The 19,614-nt window shown below is 37.6% G+C and overlaps 1 protein-coding gene across 2 annotated transcripts; it reads left to right on the top strand.

The window, feature by feature from the left end:
• Positions 1 to 636: 636 nt before the first annotated feature.
• On the top strand, positions 637 to 19,080 carry LOC125876964 (uncharacterized). 2 transcript variants are annotated; one of them, XM_049558253.1, is made up of 8 exons: positions 637 to 795; positions 874 to 1,099; positions 1,186 to 1,320; positions 2,236 to 2,458; positions 10,804 to 10,990; positions 16,744 to 16,928; positions 17,567 to 17,704; positions 18,725 to 19,080. In XM_049558253.1, exons 1-8 carry the CDS (start codon positions 699 to 701, stop codon positions 18,815 to 18,817), a joined length of 1,284 nt encoding a protein of 427 aa, XP_049414210.1. In that variant the 5' UTR covers positions 637 to 698; the 3' UTR covers positions 18,818 to 19,080. The 2 variants fall into 2 exon arrangements, with proteins under 2 accessions (XP_049414210.1, XP_049414212.1); XM_049558255.1 differs by having other exon boundaries at positions 639 to 795; positions 17,567 to 17,698; positions 18,768 to 19,080.
• The last annotated feature ends 534 nt before the right edge of the window (positions 19,081 to 19,614 follow it).

Below are 19,614 nucleotides of genomic sequence, written 5' to 3'. Positions count from 1 at the left end.
TTACTCGTCTTCATCTCCACTGCACACCCTTATCATTTTCATTTCCTCCTTCAAGAATGTGTCAATGCCAAAATTCGTTAAAGAAGATGACAAGAGCGTGGAGAAGAAAGAAAAAGGGGTCAAGCAGGGATAGAGATGATTGAAAATGGAGGTAGAGTGGGTGAAGAAGGAGTTTTTAAATTGATTTTTTTTAAAAGTTCTATTATTTTATTCTTTCAATATTTTTAAAACTTAAATAGGATAGTCACTCGCCTTCACGTGCGTGAATTCACACACTTTTGCCAACTCATCCATTTTGATGCCACATAAACTTGGTGTCTTGGTCAATGGTCGAGGAGTTTAATAAATTGTGTTTTATTGAATTTTAAAAATTTAATTGATAAAGGGTTAAATAAAATGATCTACAAAATAAACTCGTTCAAGTACATAACTCCATAAGACCATTTTTAAAAGATAGGCAAAAGTTGGAAGGAAGACAAAAAATACACTAATATTACAAACATAAAAAATTATTAGTGCTATATGTGAACATTAAAAAATGACCTAAATCTTAATCCAAAAAACAAGAGATTATTTTGAGTTTTTTCTCATATATATCCAAGACCAAGCAAGAGGTCAATTGGGCCGTTTGAATTCAGGATAAAGGAAGATGGAGCCCTATCAATTGCAGTCGGGTCGTCGACTGTGCTACGGCTATTATGCTTCTCACTGGCCGCCTCATGCTCAGGTCTCTATCTGTTGCGTCATCACCGTCAACCCCTACCCTTCAGGAAATTGCCTCTAATCACCCTGCAGGTCTGAACGGAAGTACTTAAAAACCAAAGGAATTACTAGGATACAATTGCATCTAATCTGATTAAATTGGTTCTGCAGGTGTTGCAAAAGTAGTGCTTAAAAAGGGAAAGACACAACTATTTAAGGATGGAAGTCCAATGGTTTACAGTGGTGCTGTTGATAGAGTAATTGGTAGACCACCACCCACCACTGGCGATATTGTCCTTGTTGCTGATGGCTCAGAGAAACCTATTGGCTGGGGTTTTTACAATTCTACTTCTATGTTCCGTGTCCGTCTCATGCAGCTAGAAGAGGAAACTGCACAGTACTATTTGACCCTTTTTTCGTTGCAACCTCTAGCTAGTACATTATATGAATATTCACCACCTTCATTGGTCTAAAATGGTGCAGAGACCCTTCTTCTGCGCTTAATCCAGATAAGCTACTGGAAACAAGAATTGCTGCAGCTGCTATGTTGCGTCAAAATCTAGGGCTTCCTTCTGCTCATACAAATGCATATCGTCTTGTTAATAGCGAAGGAGATAGGTATAATCATCACTCTCCCGAATTGTGTCACTTCTTATTTATTGACCTTATATTGTTACTAAAGATCATTTCATTATGTCTACGTAGATGATATTTTTGGATAATTGCACAATGGACTTAGAAGGAGGAGTACTCACATGCTTAACAGCTGAATACCTTAAATCATGACCTTGTTTATTAGTGTTTCTTGCTCTGTTGGAATATTAACCTTAGCCGTAATGCTTTTCAACGAGTACTGATTAGGGACTATGGTACTTGGTTGATGTAACCATTCTATAAAAAAACAGGGACAATTCCAACAAAACAAAGTAAAATAAAAAATGCGAGGGGCGAAATGGTGGAGAAGGAGAGGGAGGACTGCTAGCTAACTAATAAATGATTGTGATAGCTATTTCTTACTTGGAAAGAATTAGTCAACCCTTGAAAATTAGGAAAGTTAGTTATAGGAGTTAAAATTAGGAAAGTTAGTTATCATGTTGGAGGTCTCAAGTTCGAAGCCCCTTGCCCGCGAAAGCAAGGGGTTTGCCTTTTGGGTCGAGCTCGTCGCACTGGGCATGCCTAGTGCGGGTTACCTCTCCTATTGGTTTGCGAGCTATTGCATAGGAGCGGGAGTTTTACCCTGTGCGGTTTGGGTGCGGCTGCGGGTTTTCCTTGTTATAAAAAATAATAATAAAAAATTAGGAAAGTTAGTTATTCATATTGAAGCAAAATTCGTAGAGCCAAAGCATGATAGATGCCTTTAGGGAAAAAAACATGTGTTAGAAATACATATGTCAAGTTTATATGGAGGTTGTTAATGTCTCGCATTGTTTTCAATAATAATTTCAATTATCCTACGTGCTCGAAAATGTCATTCATTTACTTCAATTGCAAGAAATTTGATATTTACATGTTACAAATATTACTGGATGACAGACTATCAGGCCTTATTGTTGATATCTTTGGAGATTTAGCTGTAATAGCTTCATCAGCTGCTTGGGTGCAGATGTACCAGCACCAGATAATGGATTGCTTGAGTAGATTAAATATTATCAAAAGGATAAGCTGGAGGCCAACTGTTGAAATCTTGAAGGAAGAAGGCTTAGATCTTTCTGATTTGAAAAAACCAGATCTAATCATACCTCAAACTAGGGTTAAGGTGAGATCTATATTCATATGGATATATTATGTGCCTTTCAGATTTCTTACAAAGTTTAAAACCAATTCAAATACTTGTTTGCTCTCATGGAGGTAATAGGAAAGCTAAGATAAGCAGTATGATATTATCGGACATGAAGTCCTGTTAGCATATAAACTTTAGATGCTAGGATTTGCAAAGTGCAATGTGCAATCCGTCCTATGGCTTTCGGAGTATGTCCTCTGTTGTTTATTAAGGAGTGATCAGAAGTGTACTTGCCACACTTTGCGTGGTCATGAAGAAAGAATCAAAATATGATTGAATACTAATACCATAACATCATGTATAAAATTATTTGATGGAATGAATTTGATGAGAAACATTTTAGGTTAAATATGAAAAAGCCAATTTAAATCAGTATATATCATTTGAATTAGAAAACCATGTATAAAACCCAACGCAAATTTAGTTAAGGACCAAGACTCTTCATAATAAGAGGAAAATCAAATAAGATGAAAAAAATTAAATTTGCATCTAAAGTATAATATGATGGAGAAACATTTTATGACGATTCATTAAAATGTCAAGTAAAGAATAGAGTTTTATTGAAACATAATTTGCGAACTTTTTTATCTTGGGCAAGGAAAATTTCATAAAGTAATTAACAATAATTTAGTTAAAATGCATTTGATTCATGTCACTCGGTAATCCACAACCAGAATAAGGAGAAAGGATAAAGATTCCAAAAACACAAGAAAGTAGGCGCCTAATGTTGACACTTCTCTTAAATTTCTATCTAAAATTCCTAAAAGAAAATCTTAAATTCATAGAAAGGGCTTTCAGTTATTAGGTGAAAAAATTAAAGAAAGCAACAAAAAATACATGAACTCAAAATTAGTTCTAGAGCTACTTAGATAAGAAGAAAAAATTGTTTTTGTCTCTTTCTCTTTCTTCTAATGTTTTCTTTTCCTTTCTCCTCTCACGCTAAACATGATGCCCTTAAAATAAGTTTGACTTTGTTGTTAGCTTATATATGAATGCACTTAAAAGAATTGGTGCAAGATGGGAAAGCCTATGATCATGTTAATTGTGAATTTCTGGATTTCATTATGTTGAAGATGGGTTTCGGTGCAAGATGGAGAAAGTAGATCAAATATTGCATTTCAACTGTTAGGGTTTCGGTCCTTGTGAACGGAAAGTTGTGTGGTTTCTTGGGTAGTTCAAGAGGAGTGCGACAAGGAGACCCTTTGTCCCCTATGTTGTTCATATTAGTGGTGGAGGCTTTGAGCAAGATGATGGATAAAACTGTGGTAGGAGGTTACTTGAGAGGATTTTCTGCATCGATTTGCAGACAATGTAATGTGAGGGTGTCACATCTCCTATTTGGCGATGATACTTTAGTGTTTTGTGATGCGGATGAGCTCAGTTGGAGTTCTCGAGGCAATTGTTCATTTGGTTCCAGGTGGTGTCTGTTTAAAAATCAACCTTAGAAAATGTGAGATCATCCAATTGGTGAGGTGGAAAATATTGGGGTCTTAACAGAAGTGTTGAATTGCAAGATTGGGGGTTCTTCCTACTACTTATCTTGGTTTACCTCTAGGCGCCGCTAATAAGGATCTGGCAGCTTGGAAACCGATTGTAGAAAGGGTTGAAAAGAGACATGCAGGCTGACAAAAGAGATATTTATCTATTGGGGGAAGGAAGTGTTAATTAAGAGTATGTTGTCGACAGTGTTATCAAAGGCGAAAAGCGCAAAAAAGCTCTAAGGTCCGTTGGGGCTTTTAGTCCAAGGCTAATAATTATAAACCTGAATGACAAATATATGAACAAAGAAATTGATTTTTTTTATGATAAAGTGAAAAATCAATTGTCAAAATGCTCCCAGGCACAGTTACTGAGTTTTTTCTCTCTCCTACTTCCTAGAAGGAGATCCACCCTGACCCAACCTCTGGTGATCCTTCCGATCACCGGAAACTCTCTTTTCTTAGTACTAGCGACTTAGTACTAGCTCTTGATTGCCAAAATGCTCCCAGGCACAGTTACTGTGTTTTTTCTCTCTCCTACTTCCTTGGAGGGGATCCACCCTGACCCAACCTCTGGTGATCCTTCCGATCGCTGGAAACTCTCTTTTCTTTACTTTTTTTCTTTTTCACAAACCTTCTTCATCAATGGAAGATTGTATTTATTTCACGTTAGGTTTTAAATCTTTTGACATCGAACGACTCAAGGGGATAGCAGAACTTCTTTCAGTAGACAATCTATGATCTGGATCTCTCAAGTTTTGCGGGAAGCTTCGAAAACAAAAGGGAACGTGGTTAAGAGATGGAGGAAATCAGAGGATAGGGCAGAAATTTTTTGTGCCAGAAATTACAACAAATTCGGTAGGTACATCAGCTTGATCAATGTGAGAGGAAGAAGAAGGTCTGTCATTATTATCCCGGAGCTAATGTTCAACTCAGGCTGGGGGGCTATTGCAGATAAAGTGGGAAGATTCATTGCTGTAAGGAAGGTTGAAGAAAACAGAAATTTGCACAGATTGGTTGATAACAACATTCCATATGCAGACGCTCTCAGAAGCAGTAAATGGGCCAGCAATAAAGAAGCTGAAGCTAGTGTGGTGGCATCCTTAATGAAGGGGGGGCCTTATCTACATTGATGACAAATCAAACACCTTTGGTGAAGTCCTAAAGAGAAGTCTGGTGGGGAAATTTGATAATACGACTAACCAATTGCCCACGCTATCTGATGTTAGGAGATGGTTGAACAGGATTTGGAAGATAACACATGGGCTAAACATTTATGAGATGGGAGACGGAAGTTTTTTGTAGAATTTGCAAGTCGAACCACAGCGGAGAAGGTAATAGCAGGAGATTGGACATGGAATGAGTCCATGCTCCGGCTAGTATGGTGGAACCCGATGGTAGGAACAATAGAAGGAAAAGACAGACCCAACACAATCTGGACCAGGATTGTGGGACTTCCTCTCCATCTCTGGTCGGAAAAAATATTCAAGGTCATTGGAGACTCCATTGGGGGCTGGGTCGAGACGGAGGAGGAGACGAAACTCCGTAACCACCTCAAATGGGCAAGAATCAGAGTCCGAGGTGATGGGTCTAAAATACCTAAGGAGGTAACCATTGTTAGTGCCAGAATCACCTTCTCCATGCAAATTTGGACAGAGTCGCCAGCAAGAATCAGTGTTGAAGAAGACAAAGGTCAAGATTATCAGCCTTCGAGTCTTTACACGCAGGGTAATGGAGAAAACCCTGCAGGTGGCAGTTCTAAACCATGTGCTGTTACTGCAAACACGTGAATTTTCAGAAAATTCAAATCTGAACTTGGGCCTGCCTCCTGTGGGTAAAGGTAAAGGCCCAATGCTTTCAACTTTAAAAAGCCCAAACTCTATTCCAAAAGAACCCAACCAAAAGATTGTGGTGTCACGTGAGGAGCATGTAAGCACGACTGAAGGTTTAAATGAACTCAAGGAATTAGCTTCTAAGTTCCTTAAAGCCTTCGAAGGATGGATACCCATGGCCGAGACACGCAGCACACCAAACTTGCCGGAGGAGGTGAACGAAGGGGAAAAAATTAACTTGTGTCCAGAGGATGTAGCCGACGGGAGGAAAGAAGGCTGTAATGAAATTCAAACAGAAAGAGAAGAGGAAGGTACAGGGGCCCACAACATGCAAAGATCAGAAGGAGACCTTCAAATCCAGCAGATCCATGATGCAGAACCAGTGAATATCCAAACCCCTTTCACCCAAGAAGAAGCTGAATCAAACACTTCTAATTGGGTCAATTCCCACATATTGGAACTAAGTAACACTTACGGGGTTGCTTTCGAAGGTTTTGAAAAAGAAATTTTAGAGCTCCTTATGAGAATTGATGAGAGGAAATCTGTTTTGGATAAAAAGGGTCAAGCAAAGACAAACTCAACTTCAAAAAGCAGAGGCATTGGGAAGAATGAATTAAAGAATTTAAAGTCCTGTTTGAATGAAGAAGTAGGAGGTGGCAGGATCAGAGGGAGAAATCTAAGCTTAACTTACCAATGAGAGTTAACTTAGTCACTTGGAATGTAAGGGGACTCAATAAACCTAGCAGCAGAGTCCTGGTGAAGAGTTTGCTTCAAAAATGGAAAGCAGATATGTATTGTCTTCAGGAAACAAAACTGAGTAAGAACGTAGAAGATATAGCTAAACAGTTATGGGCATGTAGATGGATGCGATGTGGATTCATGGAAGCAGAAGGTAGCAAGGGGGGTATTTTGTTCATGTGGGATAGCAGGATATGGACCGGAAATCAGATTGAAATAGGATATCATTCCATCACGTACGAATGTATATCAACCCAAACTTCTTTCACTTGGTACCTCACTGGAGTGTATGCTCCTCATACCACAGAGGAAAAATTGTTGTGCTGGGAAGAAATATCAGCAATCAGGGAGCTATGTGGGGACACTGGGTGGCTTGTTGTGATTTCAACACCAACAGAACCATGGGAGAAAGAAGAGGGTGTAATAGAATTACAAATGTGATGACTGACTTTGCTCAATGGATAAAAGATATGGAGCTTCATGACCCCCACATGATTGGAGGGAAATACACATGGTGTAGGGGTCCAAATCATCCTAGTGCAACTAGATTAGACAGATTCCTCTTCTCCATGGAATGGGAGGAGACCTTCAACAACATCAGGCAAAAAAAATTGCCCAAGGTAATGTCAGATCATAGTCCAGTCTTACTGGAAAGTGGGAATTGGGGGCAAAAGAGGTCAAGCTTTAATTTTGAAAACTGGTGGCTAAAGGTGGAGGGTTTTATTGAGATGGTACAAAATTGGTTGGATGAATTCATAGTAGAAGGTTGCCCGGATTACAGGCTTAGTAGCAAACTAAGGATGCTGAAACAGAAACTTAAAGACTGGAGCAGAGTTACTTTTGGGGAGATGACCACCAAGAAGAATAGTTTGCTTGAAGAATTGACTGAACTTGATCTGTTGCAGGAAAGTAGAGAACTATCCGAAGAGGAGATAATGGTGAGAACAACAATTGTAGTAGAACTGGAGGAGCTGGCCAAGAATGAGGAGTCCAAATGGAGACAAAAATCCAGAGTCTTGTGGCTAAAGCAAGGTGATAGCAACACTAAGTTTTTCCAGAGAATGGCTAACGCTCACAGACAGTATAATACCATTGATAGATTGATGGTGAGAGGTGTGGAAATTGTGGAACCTGGAGACATCAAGGTTGCTATGATAAAGTTCTACAAAAAGCTCTACTCAGAATCAGAAAAATGGAGACCAACATTTGACATGTTAGGTTGTCCAACCATCTTACCAGAAGAACAAGAGTGGCTACAGAGACCTTTATCAGAAGCTGAGGTGTTAAATATCATCAAACAATGTGATGGTGATAAAGCTCCTTTCCCTGATGGTTTCACAATGAGCTTCTTCAAAGTTTGCTGGGAAACTATAAAGGATGACCTGATGGGGACTATTCAAAATTTCCATCATAAGGAGATGTTTAAAAAATCCTTTAATGTCACATTCATATCATTAATACCAAAGAAGGCTGATGCAGAAGAGCTAAAAGATTTTAGATCAATTAGTTTGATTGGAGGTGTCTACAAGATAATCTCCACACTCATCACCGAAAGGTTGAAGTCTATTATGGGGAAGCTGGTAGACGAGCATCAAATGGCATTCCTGAAGGGTAGACAAATTATGGATGCCTCACTCTTAGCAAATGAATTGGTGGATTCTAGGGTGAAACAAAAGATTCCAGGGATCCTTTGCAAGCTTGACATTGAGAAAGCCTGCAATCATGTCAATTGGAATTTTTTATTGAAAGTACGGGAAGATATGGGATTTGGGAGGAAATGGATCAACTGGATAAGGCTTTGTATATCTAGTGTTTAGTTTTCTCTAATCATTAATGGCAACACTGAAGGTTTTTTCCAGTCCCAAAGGAGATTGAGGCAAGGGGAACCCATCTCACCCTTTTTGTTTATCTTTGCCATGGAGGGGCTGAACCACATGATCAGGAGGGCACTCCCTCATCTTATGTGAAGCTGACATATCTCAAATCCGACACATCAGGGCAATTCTCACCATTTTTGAAGGCATATCGGGTCTACATGTTAATTGGCAAAAGAGCTTCCTCTACCCAGTCAACAAAGTAGACAACATGGAACTACTTGCTGCTAACCTTGGCTGCCAAGTAGCTACTCTTCCTACTAAATATCTTGGCCTTCCCCTGGGCGCTAAGAACCAAGAACTGGAGGTTTGGAGTGAAGTTTTGGTGAGGTGTGACAAAAGATTGGCAAGATGGAAAAGCCAATATTTGTCTTTAGGAGGCAGACTAACACTTGTTAAATCAGTGTTGGATTCCATTCCCTCCTACATGATGAGTTTATTTCCCATCCCCAAAAGTGTTGTGAAGAAAATTAATCAGCTTAGAAGAACTTTTCTGTGGAATGGCAAAAAGGAGAACAAAGGCTATAGTCTAGTGAAATAGGATGTTGTAACTCTCAATCAGAAGCAAGGGGGGTTAGGAATCAAGAAACTAAGCTTGCAAAATTCATGCCTACTACAAAAGTGGCTATGGAGGTTCTGTAATGAGGACTCACCTTTATGGAAAAGAGTCATCACAGAAAAATATGGCCTCCAAAGCCATTGGAATACTGAAGAAGTTTTGGGAACTTATGGCTGTAGTGTCTGGAAAACCATCAGAAGATTCTGACCTCAGTTTCATAGCAACATAGCACTAAAGGTGGGTAATGGTTTGAAGATCGATTTTTGGGGGGAACTTTGGATAGGAGAGGAGAGTTTAAAAACTCTATTTCCTGATTTGTTCATCCTTAGTCAACAAAATAGAGCCACATAGCCCAGGTATGGAGCCCACAAGGCTGGAATTTATTATTCAGAAGAGCCTTATATGGCTGGGAAATTGATAGAGTTGCAAGTCTTCTGTTGATACTAAACAACTTCCCTGAATTGTCTGATGTAGCTGATAGAACAATATGAAAGCTTCACAACAAGGGCATGTTCACTGTGAAGTCATGCTACTGGAACAGAAATGTTACCCATACTCAGTCCACAACATGGCCTTGGAAGCTTATGTGGAAACCCAAGATTCCCCTAAAAATCTCTTGTTTTGTATGGTTAGTGTGTAGGAAAGCTTGCCTAACTCATGAAGTACTACAGAAAAGAGGTAGACAGATTTGCTCAAGATGCTTTATGTGTACATCAGATGCAGAAGTAAACAGTCATTTGTTTCTTCACTGCAAAACAGCTGCAAATCTGTGGAACACGTTTTTCTGCTTGCTTAGAGTGCACTGGGTGATTCCAAAAACTACTAGAGGAATGCTTAACAGTTGGAAAGGGATTGGAAGAAGAGAATCAGAGGAGGACTGGTGGGAAATGATACCTGCATGTATTTGGTGGACCTTATGGAATAAAAGAAATGCAAGAGGTTTCGAAGACAAATTCAACAACATGCAGAAGATCAAGATGAATTGTCTAAGTCTTCTTTATTTTTGGTGTAAACAGGATAGAGTGGGGGATATAGAACTTTTTGTTGATTTCATAGGGAAATTGTAAAGCCACTTAGTATAGTTTTTGTTTTTTTTGCTGGAATGGTGCCCTCTGGGTTGTAAGTGACTGTCCTCATTATCCTTGATGATGAGTACTTTGTGAATACACAGTTACCTTTTCTAAAAATAAAAAGTGAAAAATCAATTGTTTAGTGTCAACTCTTCCAAAGAGGCTCATTGGCAAGGAAAGTATGCCTTAGAACCTTGATGACGACACTGAAGTGCACATAAAGTGAGGTGAAGCACTCAACACGTTTTGAGCCTCAGGGCTTATGCGCACTTAAAGCGCGCCTTTGACAACACTGGTTGTCGAGCATTCCCACATATTTCATGTCTTTGTTACATGCCCCATCAAGTGTTAGTGGAAAGCTGAAAAAATCTCCGGAGAGATTTTATGTGAGATAGCTCTAGCGGGGAAAGGACGTTTCACTGGGTAAATTCGGCGATTGTCACTACATTGAAGTGTTATAGTGCATTTGAAGTATCTTCCTACAAACTACACTTATGGTTGCACAAATTTTGAATACTGAGGACCAAATCACAACTTCCGAAATAGTTTGGTGACTGATTCTATAACTTGTTGTATAATCTGCATTTAATATGTGAGCTATGCCTTGCATTGGAAAAAGGGAGTTGGAGAATTAAGAGCTCCATATGCTTAAGATTTAAGTCGTGGTATGCAATGTTGATATCCTTTTCAGTTGTATGAACTTTTCTGTTAAGTATCAATCTATGCTGCTGAAAGATTTGTTAACAGGTTTACTCTTTTTTCTGGTTGAGGTAATGGAGAATCAGATGTCATATTTGATATCCTTGGATGGCCAAAAGACGGGGTTTTATGCCGATCAACGTGAAAACCGTTGCTTCTTATCTACCATTTCAGAGGGTCGAAGAGTTCTTGACATATGTTGCTATACTGGAGGGTTTGCTCTGAATGCAGCATCTGGTGGTGCTTTGGATGTTATTGGTATCAATTACTTCCATTGTCTTGTCAATTGTTATATGCACATTTAAGTTACTACTTTGCATGTTACTTATGCAATAAGATAGCGACAATAACTACCTCTTATTGGGGTAATTTCTTAGATGGTCACTCAATATTTATTTTACTGCGCAGAAGTTAGTGGACATTTTTTCGAAATGAAAAAGTCACTCAACTTTGTCCAACTATGATTGGAAAATCATTTTTTTTTTGTAACAGAAAGTCACTCTACTTTGTCTTAATATCATAAAGATAATATTATGTCCAGTTGTTCACTATCACCAATATCATAAAGATAATATTATGTCAGGTTGTTCACTATCACCATGTCTCCTTTGTTTCCTCCTAATAATTTTCTTTGAACGTACCCAAAGTACAAAATATTGTTTTGTGACTGGTGATATTTAGGTAAATTTGATTGACTTTTTCTGTACAAAAGATACTTATAGCAACTTTGGTGCAATAATGTGAAAGTTGAGTGATTTTTGTTCTTTGCTTGCTTTTAATGCCTTGGCACATAAAATGAAAAATTGTAGGACCTAATCTTTTCCTAGAAAAATAAGTAAAAAGTTATTAGGAAAAATACATTAAATCCCCCCTCCACAAAAACTTGTCCACTTAACTTAGTTTAACACTTCAACTTTACAGGCGTTTATGTACCCTCTATTTTAGTATGAAGTGAAATGAATGCCCCCTTAACGTGTATGGCAAAGATTTTTTTTTATCAGTTTTTGAAAAGTAAGGAAAAAATAACATTAGAATTGGTCCAAATTGTACATATGTCATCCTCTTATTGGATGATATTTTATTTTTCATTTTAGGTTTTCTTTTTCCTTTCTCTCTTTTGGTCTTCTCCCTTTTCTCTTTCTCAGCTTCTTACTTCACAACGACCATCTCCCTCAATAATTATCTTTTCCCTCATCTACACCATACTCTTTTTCTTTGTAATAAATTGGATTAATGTTATACATAATAAAGAAATATCAAATTTGTTTCTTAAATAGATGTGGGTTTGGTTGGTCAGAAAATATGTTTGCAGATGCTATTTTTCTCCAATAAAGTGGAACATGTAAATATTTCCTTTCTAAAATGCTAATTAAATCACCTTCCTTAGATTCTTACCCCTTATAAATCAAAATTCCAGATTCAAAAATAGAGACTCGAACCATATCACCTTCACCGGAAATCAAATTCCAGCGACCTTGGTTTTTCTCGGTAGAATTGTCCATCTTATCTATAAAGTATAAACTATCTTGTTGAGAAACCTGTCGAATTTGAGCGGTGTATGTGTTGTGAATTTGATAACTGAAAAAAAACTATGCCGTGAAATGTGTAGCTTATAGCCATGGAAATGGGGTGATAAAGTAAGGAAAGAAGGAAGAAGAAAGGAAAACTTAAAAACTAATAATAAATAAATGACAAAAAATAAAAAATAATTTTAAAATGGTTTTATACATCTGTCAGGCGCGTGTATAACACTCATGAATATTAATTCGAAGTTGTTTTGGGAAGAGGGGGTATTAATTTCACTTCAGACTAGAATAGGGGTACATAAATGCCCGTAAAATTAAAGTGCTAAACCAAGTTAAGTGGGCAAGTTTTGGGTGGGGGGGGGGGGATTTTTTTTTTTTAATGTTATTTCTCAAATTATAGTTAGATGACTATGATAATTTACCTTATAAAAAAAAACATATGACTATGATAATTATTAGAAGTAACCATAACAAAACTCTGAAAGCAAAAAAGGCTAAAAATTTACTTATGTTGTCCCAATTTATGTGTCACACTTTCCTTTTTAGTCTGTCCTATAATTAGAAAGAATTTAACTTTAAAGTTCCCCTTCAACCCCTAATGAATTTAAATTTCTTTCTTCTTTGCTTAAAAGTTCCTTTCTATTTTTTGGATTTTATTATTGAGTCCTTTTATTTGGTTGTCTGCAGTATATGTTCTTTTTGCTCATTTCCAAGAAAATGCTCCATAGCTCAACTCCACGCCTCATAAAGTTAGTGCATTTATCAATGTTCGACCACCAATCTCATAGGGAGCTCATAATTTAGTGTTAGTTCAAGCGAATTGGACATTTTTTGTTTAGAGTTTACTCCCTCCATTGACTTTTACTCGTCCACAATGGACTCTGCACACCCCTTAAGGAATAAAAAATGAAGTGCATATAATCTTTGATGAACTTGAGAAATGATTTGGAATGAGTAGTTAATGCTGAGGATAAACATAAAAAAGAAATACTCTCTCTTGATATGCAAAAGTGGACAAGTAAAAGTAAATGGAGGGAGCACATAGAACTATGCTCTGCAGGATCTAACTTTTCTCTCTTTGGGAAATGTGCAAATTTTCTGATTACCCTCTTCCATGGTGCTCTCGGCTGTAACATTACTCCGACAATCCATTTCCTATCATCTTTTTCAGATTCTTTCTTTGTCCGAGACTCTTTTCCTTAATCCTCATTCTTTTACTTGCTGATACTTCTTTCAATCTTATCCATTTTGTCTCCGTGATGCTATTGATATGCCTCTATATGATTTTTTTTTTTTGACTAATCACCATTCGCCGAGTAACTTGAGCCTACATTACAGTGACGAGAAGGTGGATGTGGTGAGTTAATAAGGAAGTATGGGTAGAGTTTTCATTTTCTAAGAAGTATGGGTAGAGTTTGTTTTCTCCTCTGGGAAAAATCTTTTGAAGAAGTGAGTCTGTGACAAATGGTATGAAATCATAGAAGGAAGAAATATTTTATGAACAGGATTACATCTGATAGACTTAATGTTCTGGGTCTATATGTGTGCATGAGGTTGGCAACAGAGGGGCAAGACAACATATGTAGAAATTGGAATTATTAGAGCCAGTTGTACTCATGTCGTTTCTTCCGGAACTTTAACATAATGGGGAGATTTATCAAGGTGGCGGCAACTAACCGCAACAATAAAGCCACGATCTTATCCCTGAGATTAGAAAAAATGTTGGATGACAGTTTTGGGAAAAAATAAGAAAATTTGTTATAGAAGGGGGAAGTAGGAATGAACCACAAATGGTTAGTAGTGAATGGAGCTATAGAAGACTGGCCAAAAAATGAGATCAAAGTGGTGAAAGATGATTTACTTGATCCTAGTCAGTTTCGAACTGAAACGAGCTCTTTAAGGAGTAGGGTGGAATATCACTGCAGAGGTTTGCTGGGTTCCTTTTTTGAATTATTTGCAGAAGCCTCCATGTTACATAGATACAACACTGGGCCAGTAAAAAAGTAGAAGATCCTGATAGAAGTCAAGGTTAAAGAGCTGAATGATAAATATTTTATGATTGAATTTCCTTTGAGGATGGAAGCTGAAAGAAATAATACGGGAAAATGGAAGTTCAATGGTAAAGAAATTTCTCTAGAATGGTGGTCCCCGGCTCAATCTGTAATAGAAGGAACTGTAAGCCAGAGAAAGTGTGGCTCAAATTAATGGGTTTCATATCTTCAAAACTTGAGAGCTATATCACCATGTCCATGAATTGCCTAACCCCATATAATAACATATCATTTACGGATATCCTTATCTTTCAATCACACTAAAACCCAAGCTTGTGAACTCAATAGAGCCATATCCTGCATACAAATAAAGCTAAGCGTTAGCAACTGCTGCATTCAAATAGAGACCATTGTTCAAAATATTATCGTGAATCTTCCTCCCTGACTAGTTGCCCAGTTTTTGCTTAAGCAGAAAGAACAGATGGAGCAGATAAATCATTTGGCTTTGTGTTCCCTCTTCCACCCTCTTGAAGAAATTTCCAAGCCTTAGGTGCAATCCATTTATTGTTAACCCATGAATCATATCTGTCCAAGATACCACATTCTCTTCCACCTCCCGTTCCTCACCAACTCACTAAGAAAGTATTCCAAGACCATGCATTCTGCTCTGGCATTTCCTCAAATAACGCCAGGTCTTACTCAGGTGCCCAATTTACAACACCCACTTATCACAATGTTCCACAAAAGCACACCCTCCCGCCGTGTTCGTTAAAATACAAAGCATTGTCAGGAAGGAGGCTTTGGTACCATTTGTATAGACAAACTTCAAGGATCATGACATAAACGAGTTAATACCTCAGATGGTCACTCAACTATGCACTCTTCTCTCAGAAAGTCGCTCAACTTTCAATTTTCACTCAAAAGTCACTCAACTATCCACTATTTCCTCAGAAAGCTACTCAACTTTGAATTTTAACTCAAAAGTCACTCAATTATCCACTCTTTCCTCAGAAAGTCACTCAATCTATTTAATTATTTTTTAATTAAAATTTGATGATATTAATTGTTTAAATTTAGGATTAAAGGCAAAATAAAATGGGTCATATTATATTTTTTAACGGGTCGGGTTAGGTGGGTGGATCACTAAATGGTTTAAATGATATTTTTTATTTTTTTAAAATTTTGATTTGTTATATAAACAATTAATATCAGCAAATTTTAATTAAAAAATAATTAAATAGATTGAGTGACTTTCTGAGGAAAGAGTGGATAGTTGAGTGACTTTTGAGTTAAAATTCAAAGTTGAGTGATTTTCTGAGGAAAGAGTGGAGTGACTTTTGAGTGAAAATTGAAAGTTGAGTGACTTTCTGAGAGAACAGTGCACAGTTGAGTGACCATCTGAGGTATTAACTCTGACATAAACAGAAAAGTATTCAATTGATTTCAACTCAAAGTAAAAAGTATAGTAGTTCTCAACAAAAAGGAAGTGCAAATTACAAGAATTTGGATTATAAAATGCTAATCTAAACCAGCGAACTACTTTTTGGTATATTCCTTGTATACGATCAGGCCTTGGCCATTTTTATGAACGAAAATAGGTTTACTTGATATAAAAAAAGATGAAATTAAATCTAAACCAACAAACTAAAAATCAAGGCTGTGACCTCAGCAATAATGGCAGTGACTTAACAGTCTTTAGAAGGAGAAGAATAGGGAAGAGAGAGGAAGAGTTACAGAGATACAGATAGAGAGATAGGAAGAGGAGCAGAAGAAGAGTTGAGAAGAAGAAAAGAGTCAATTTTAAGAGAATGAGAATTCTGTTTTGATTCTTCACTACCTTCTTTCACATTTCCTCTATGCTTACATTGATAAAAGAGAGATGATGTGCCAAGCTGTAGCAATGTGACATTCGACCAGCTCACGTGCCTCTGACAATTGAGATCATTATTTGATGAATGGTGCAGAGAAGAACACCGCAGAAGACAAAAAGGGGAGCATATCGGTATGTACCTGTGGTGAGGGGTATATACCTCTAGAGTCGCAATAAAGAAGCGGAGAAAGATATTGGCTTGTTTTGTTTGCTATTTTCTCTGTTCTCTTTTTCTCTGATATTGTTTATGACATGGAGGAGGATTATACACCCAATAGCAACTAATTCATAGATAACAGAATTAAAAGAAACCCGTGCTTCTCGCTTCCTCACTGCTCTCTCATTTGCACGCTATGCACTTTCTTCATTCCTTGAACTTCACAACGAGTGAAATTGCATTCCAGCCGTCATTGAAAGCAAGAAGATAGATTCTTATTGCTATCATTTTAATCAGCAAGTCTGTGGACTTGTTCAAGAACGCGAGCAAAATTTGTCTTATTCCTCAGGGGTGTACCAGAACGTTTGTGTAGATCGTATGTGCTGTTTTAACCTTGGTACTACTCTGTAAGTTTGCTTCTGGTTTTCTAGTCTAATGATGAGTTAATTCCACTCCTTTGTTTGAAGGTGTTGATACATCATTGCCTGCTTTGCAACTTGCCAAGGAAAATGTTGCTTTAAATGGCCTGGATCCTCGAAAGATATCTTTTCTTCGGCAAGACGCAACTGAGTTCATGAAGGCTGCTGTTTCTAGAAACGAATCATGGGATATAGTTATACTGGATCCTCCTAAATTGGCACCTCGGAAGAAGGTAATTTGCAATGTTTTGTATGGACTTCAGTATTGATGTCTTGTTTCTTGGGAGCTTACTGTTAAAATGTACTCTGTTCAGACTCTAAAAGAGATTTGCATTTGCTGTGTAAAGTTTAGACATTGCTCGATTTCTCGATTCTGGTTAATGAATTATTATGTAACGCGTTGGTCTTGGAAAGGGATGTGGTGCCTCAAGCATTGGTTGTTGGATCACATGGCTAATGGATTTGAAGAAAACTTTTACTAGAATGTTTCTAGTAGTGAATGGTGATCAACTTCTATATCAAGAACCAGTGCATACAATGCATTAACCATTTAAGAGTAACTCTTATGAAATTATAGAATATGACATGTAAGTCACTTGTCTTGAGCCGAGGGTCCATCGGAAACAGCCTCTCTACCTCCCAAGGTAGGGGGACTTCTGAATATGCTTGGAAATAGCGTCCTGGTTCCTAACTTCCTCATTTGTGAGGACAAGTCATATTTGCCTCTGTTGTCTACGATTCATCACTTCTATTCCATCTCAATCTGCATTCCAACTAGTTGGAAGGAAAAAGCTTCTCTACGACGTCATGTTATTTGTTTCAGAGCTCGTTCATTTTGAAGTAGTTTTCACTTTTCTCTTACTTAATCCAGGTCTTAAAGAATGCGTCTGGAATGTATAGGAATTTGAACAATTTGGCCATGCAGTTGACAAAAAGAGGTGGTCTCCTCATGACCTGCTCATGTTCTGGAGCTATGACCCAAAGTGGAATGTTCTTCCGCATTCTTCAGGCAAGTTAATTTCTTTTTAATTCAAGAGCAAGCAGGAAGATATATCGGACTCCATTGGAGTTTTTGATGACCATATAAGAAGTCTTTGAATAGTTTCCCGGCAAAGGAAATTTGTGTTTGAATAACTGTTTCTGAAAAAAGGTTTGGAATTTGTTCTTCCCTAACATTTACATTTTCTTTTTATTTCGGAGGAATGACTATGGTAGTAGTACGAAACCTGTAAGAATAAAGGGACCCAAATTCAGTGGCTACATAGTTTTTGCACCCAAAATCCATTTGATGCTCTGGAATTGGATGTTCAATTAATAGTTTTGTTAAAATACAATGTGATCTAATAGAACACCATGATATAAGGTGTAAAGTAGACTTTAGTGAGTCAATTTTAACTTTGACAACTTTTGCTCTGCTCGTTCTTGGTTTTACAATGGTATGTAACATGGATGAGGTCAACAAATAACTAGATGTTGTTTATATATGTGAGAAATTAAAACACGGGAGAAATATTACCAAGATGTACGAAGACAATTGTCTTTTTTTTATCCATACTTTACATTTTAAATAATACTTCGTACATGTTTCCAATGTGAGACGCACTAACCTAAGTATTACTATATACACATTATCTATGCACATTAGCTGTCTAGCAATATATGTCATATCACATATGTATGTGGATAGACAGAAACTTGTTTCTCCTCCTATGTCTTCCTTGATGACCATTAGAATACTGATAACCATATCACTTCAATGAAGTATCCTCCCTTATTGTGCAAAGTGTGCCTGCAGGCTGCATGAGCACATTTCAGGTAAAAATAGCAGAACTACATACACACATAGAGATGTAGTTAAAGACAGATCCACCAAGTGGAATTTTTATTCAGCAGCAGAGATATTTTCTGTTTTAGAAAGCGCATGTCTGATCTTTCTGGTACTTAATGTAGCCTCTTTCCAAAAGAGGACTTGTTAATTTTAGCTATGTTGTAATCCCAAACTGAACTGTATGTTAATTTCTTGATCCAGTCCATGAAACGTAGGTTGATTGATGTGTTCTCTGGTTTGCTACACTTAGGGTGCTGCGTCAATGGCTGGGAGGAAAATCACTGTTGTTCGTGAGGCAGGAGCAGCATGTGACCATCCGATTGATCCTGCCTATCTAGAGGGAGCATATCTCACGAATATCTTGCTTAGAGTGCTGTAGATGTCTTTTTCTGTATATAGAATGAAACTCCTTGTTTACGACAGGCTGAATCAATTTTAGGAATGGAATCTACCCGTTCCTAAGAGACTAAATGAATTTCTTTTTCTTTATCCCTTTCCACATTAATCCTATTCTTGTGTTGACTCCTTTCATAATCGTAACCTCTTCATGTTTGCCACCTCACCTTTTCTTAGTTATTTTACTGTTGATGGTTGAAGTTGGTTGAAGTTGGTTTGAGCTGCTAATCGAATGAAAACGAAGATGCAACCCTAAATGAACGAAATAAATAGTTTGAACATTGTCGTTTCGAAACTGCAACTTCAATCCAGCAGATGATGCACATACAAGGAGAATTCTAAATCTGCATTCTGGCATCACATCATTATATGGCAGGCATGTTACTTGGTGCATGGTCATTCTTAGTTGGTGGAGCAATTTGCCTGGTTAATTCCATTAGAATGAGACCTCAACATTCCTTCACGACCATCTTCATAGAGGGACTATGGCCTTTTAGGCAATAACAGGTCTGTGATGCCCTTATATGTTCTGGTTTGCACGGGCGCTACATTGATGTATTAAATGAGTATATAGCCTTGGCTGACCGGCTCGGGTAATCTTTGAAATTTCATCGTGATGGGGATATATGATTGCAATTGTTGGTCTTTAACGAGGAATTCCTAATAAGCGCAAGTCATCATCTCATATTGATTAC

The sequence above is a fragment of the Solanum stenotomum genome, chromosome 9 (genome assembly GCF_019186545.1).
Source record: "Solanum stenotomum isolate F172 chromosome 9, ASM1918654v1, whole genome shotgun sequence".
NCBI lineage: Eukaryota > Viridiplantae > Streptophyta > Magnoliopsida > Solanales > Solanaceae > Solanum > Solanum stenotomum.
The sequence above is the reverse complement of the archived record's forward strand: the minus strand, read 5'-3'. Positions and strand labels throughout refer to the sequence as shown.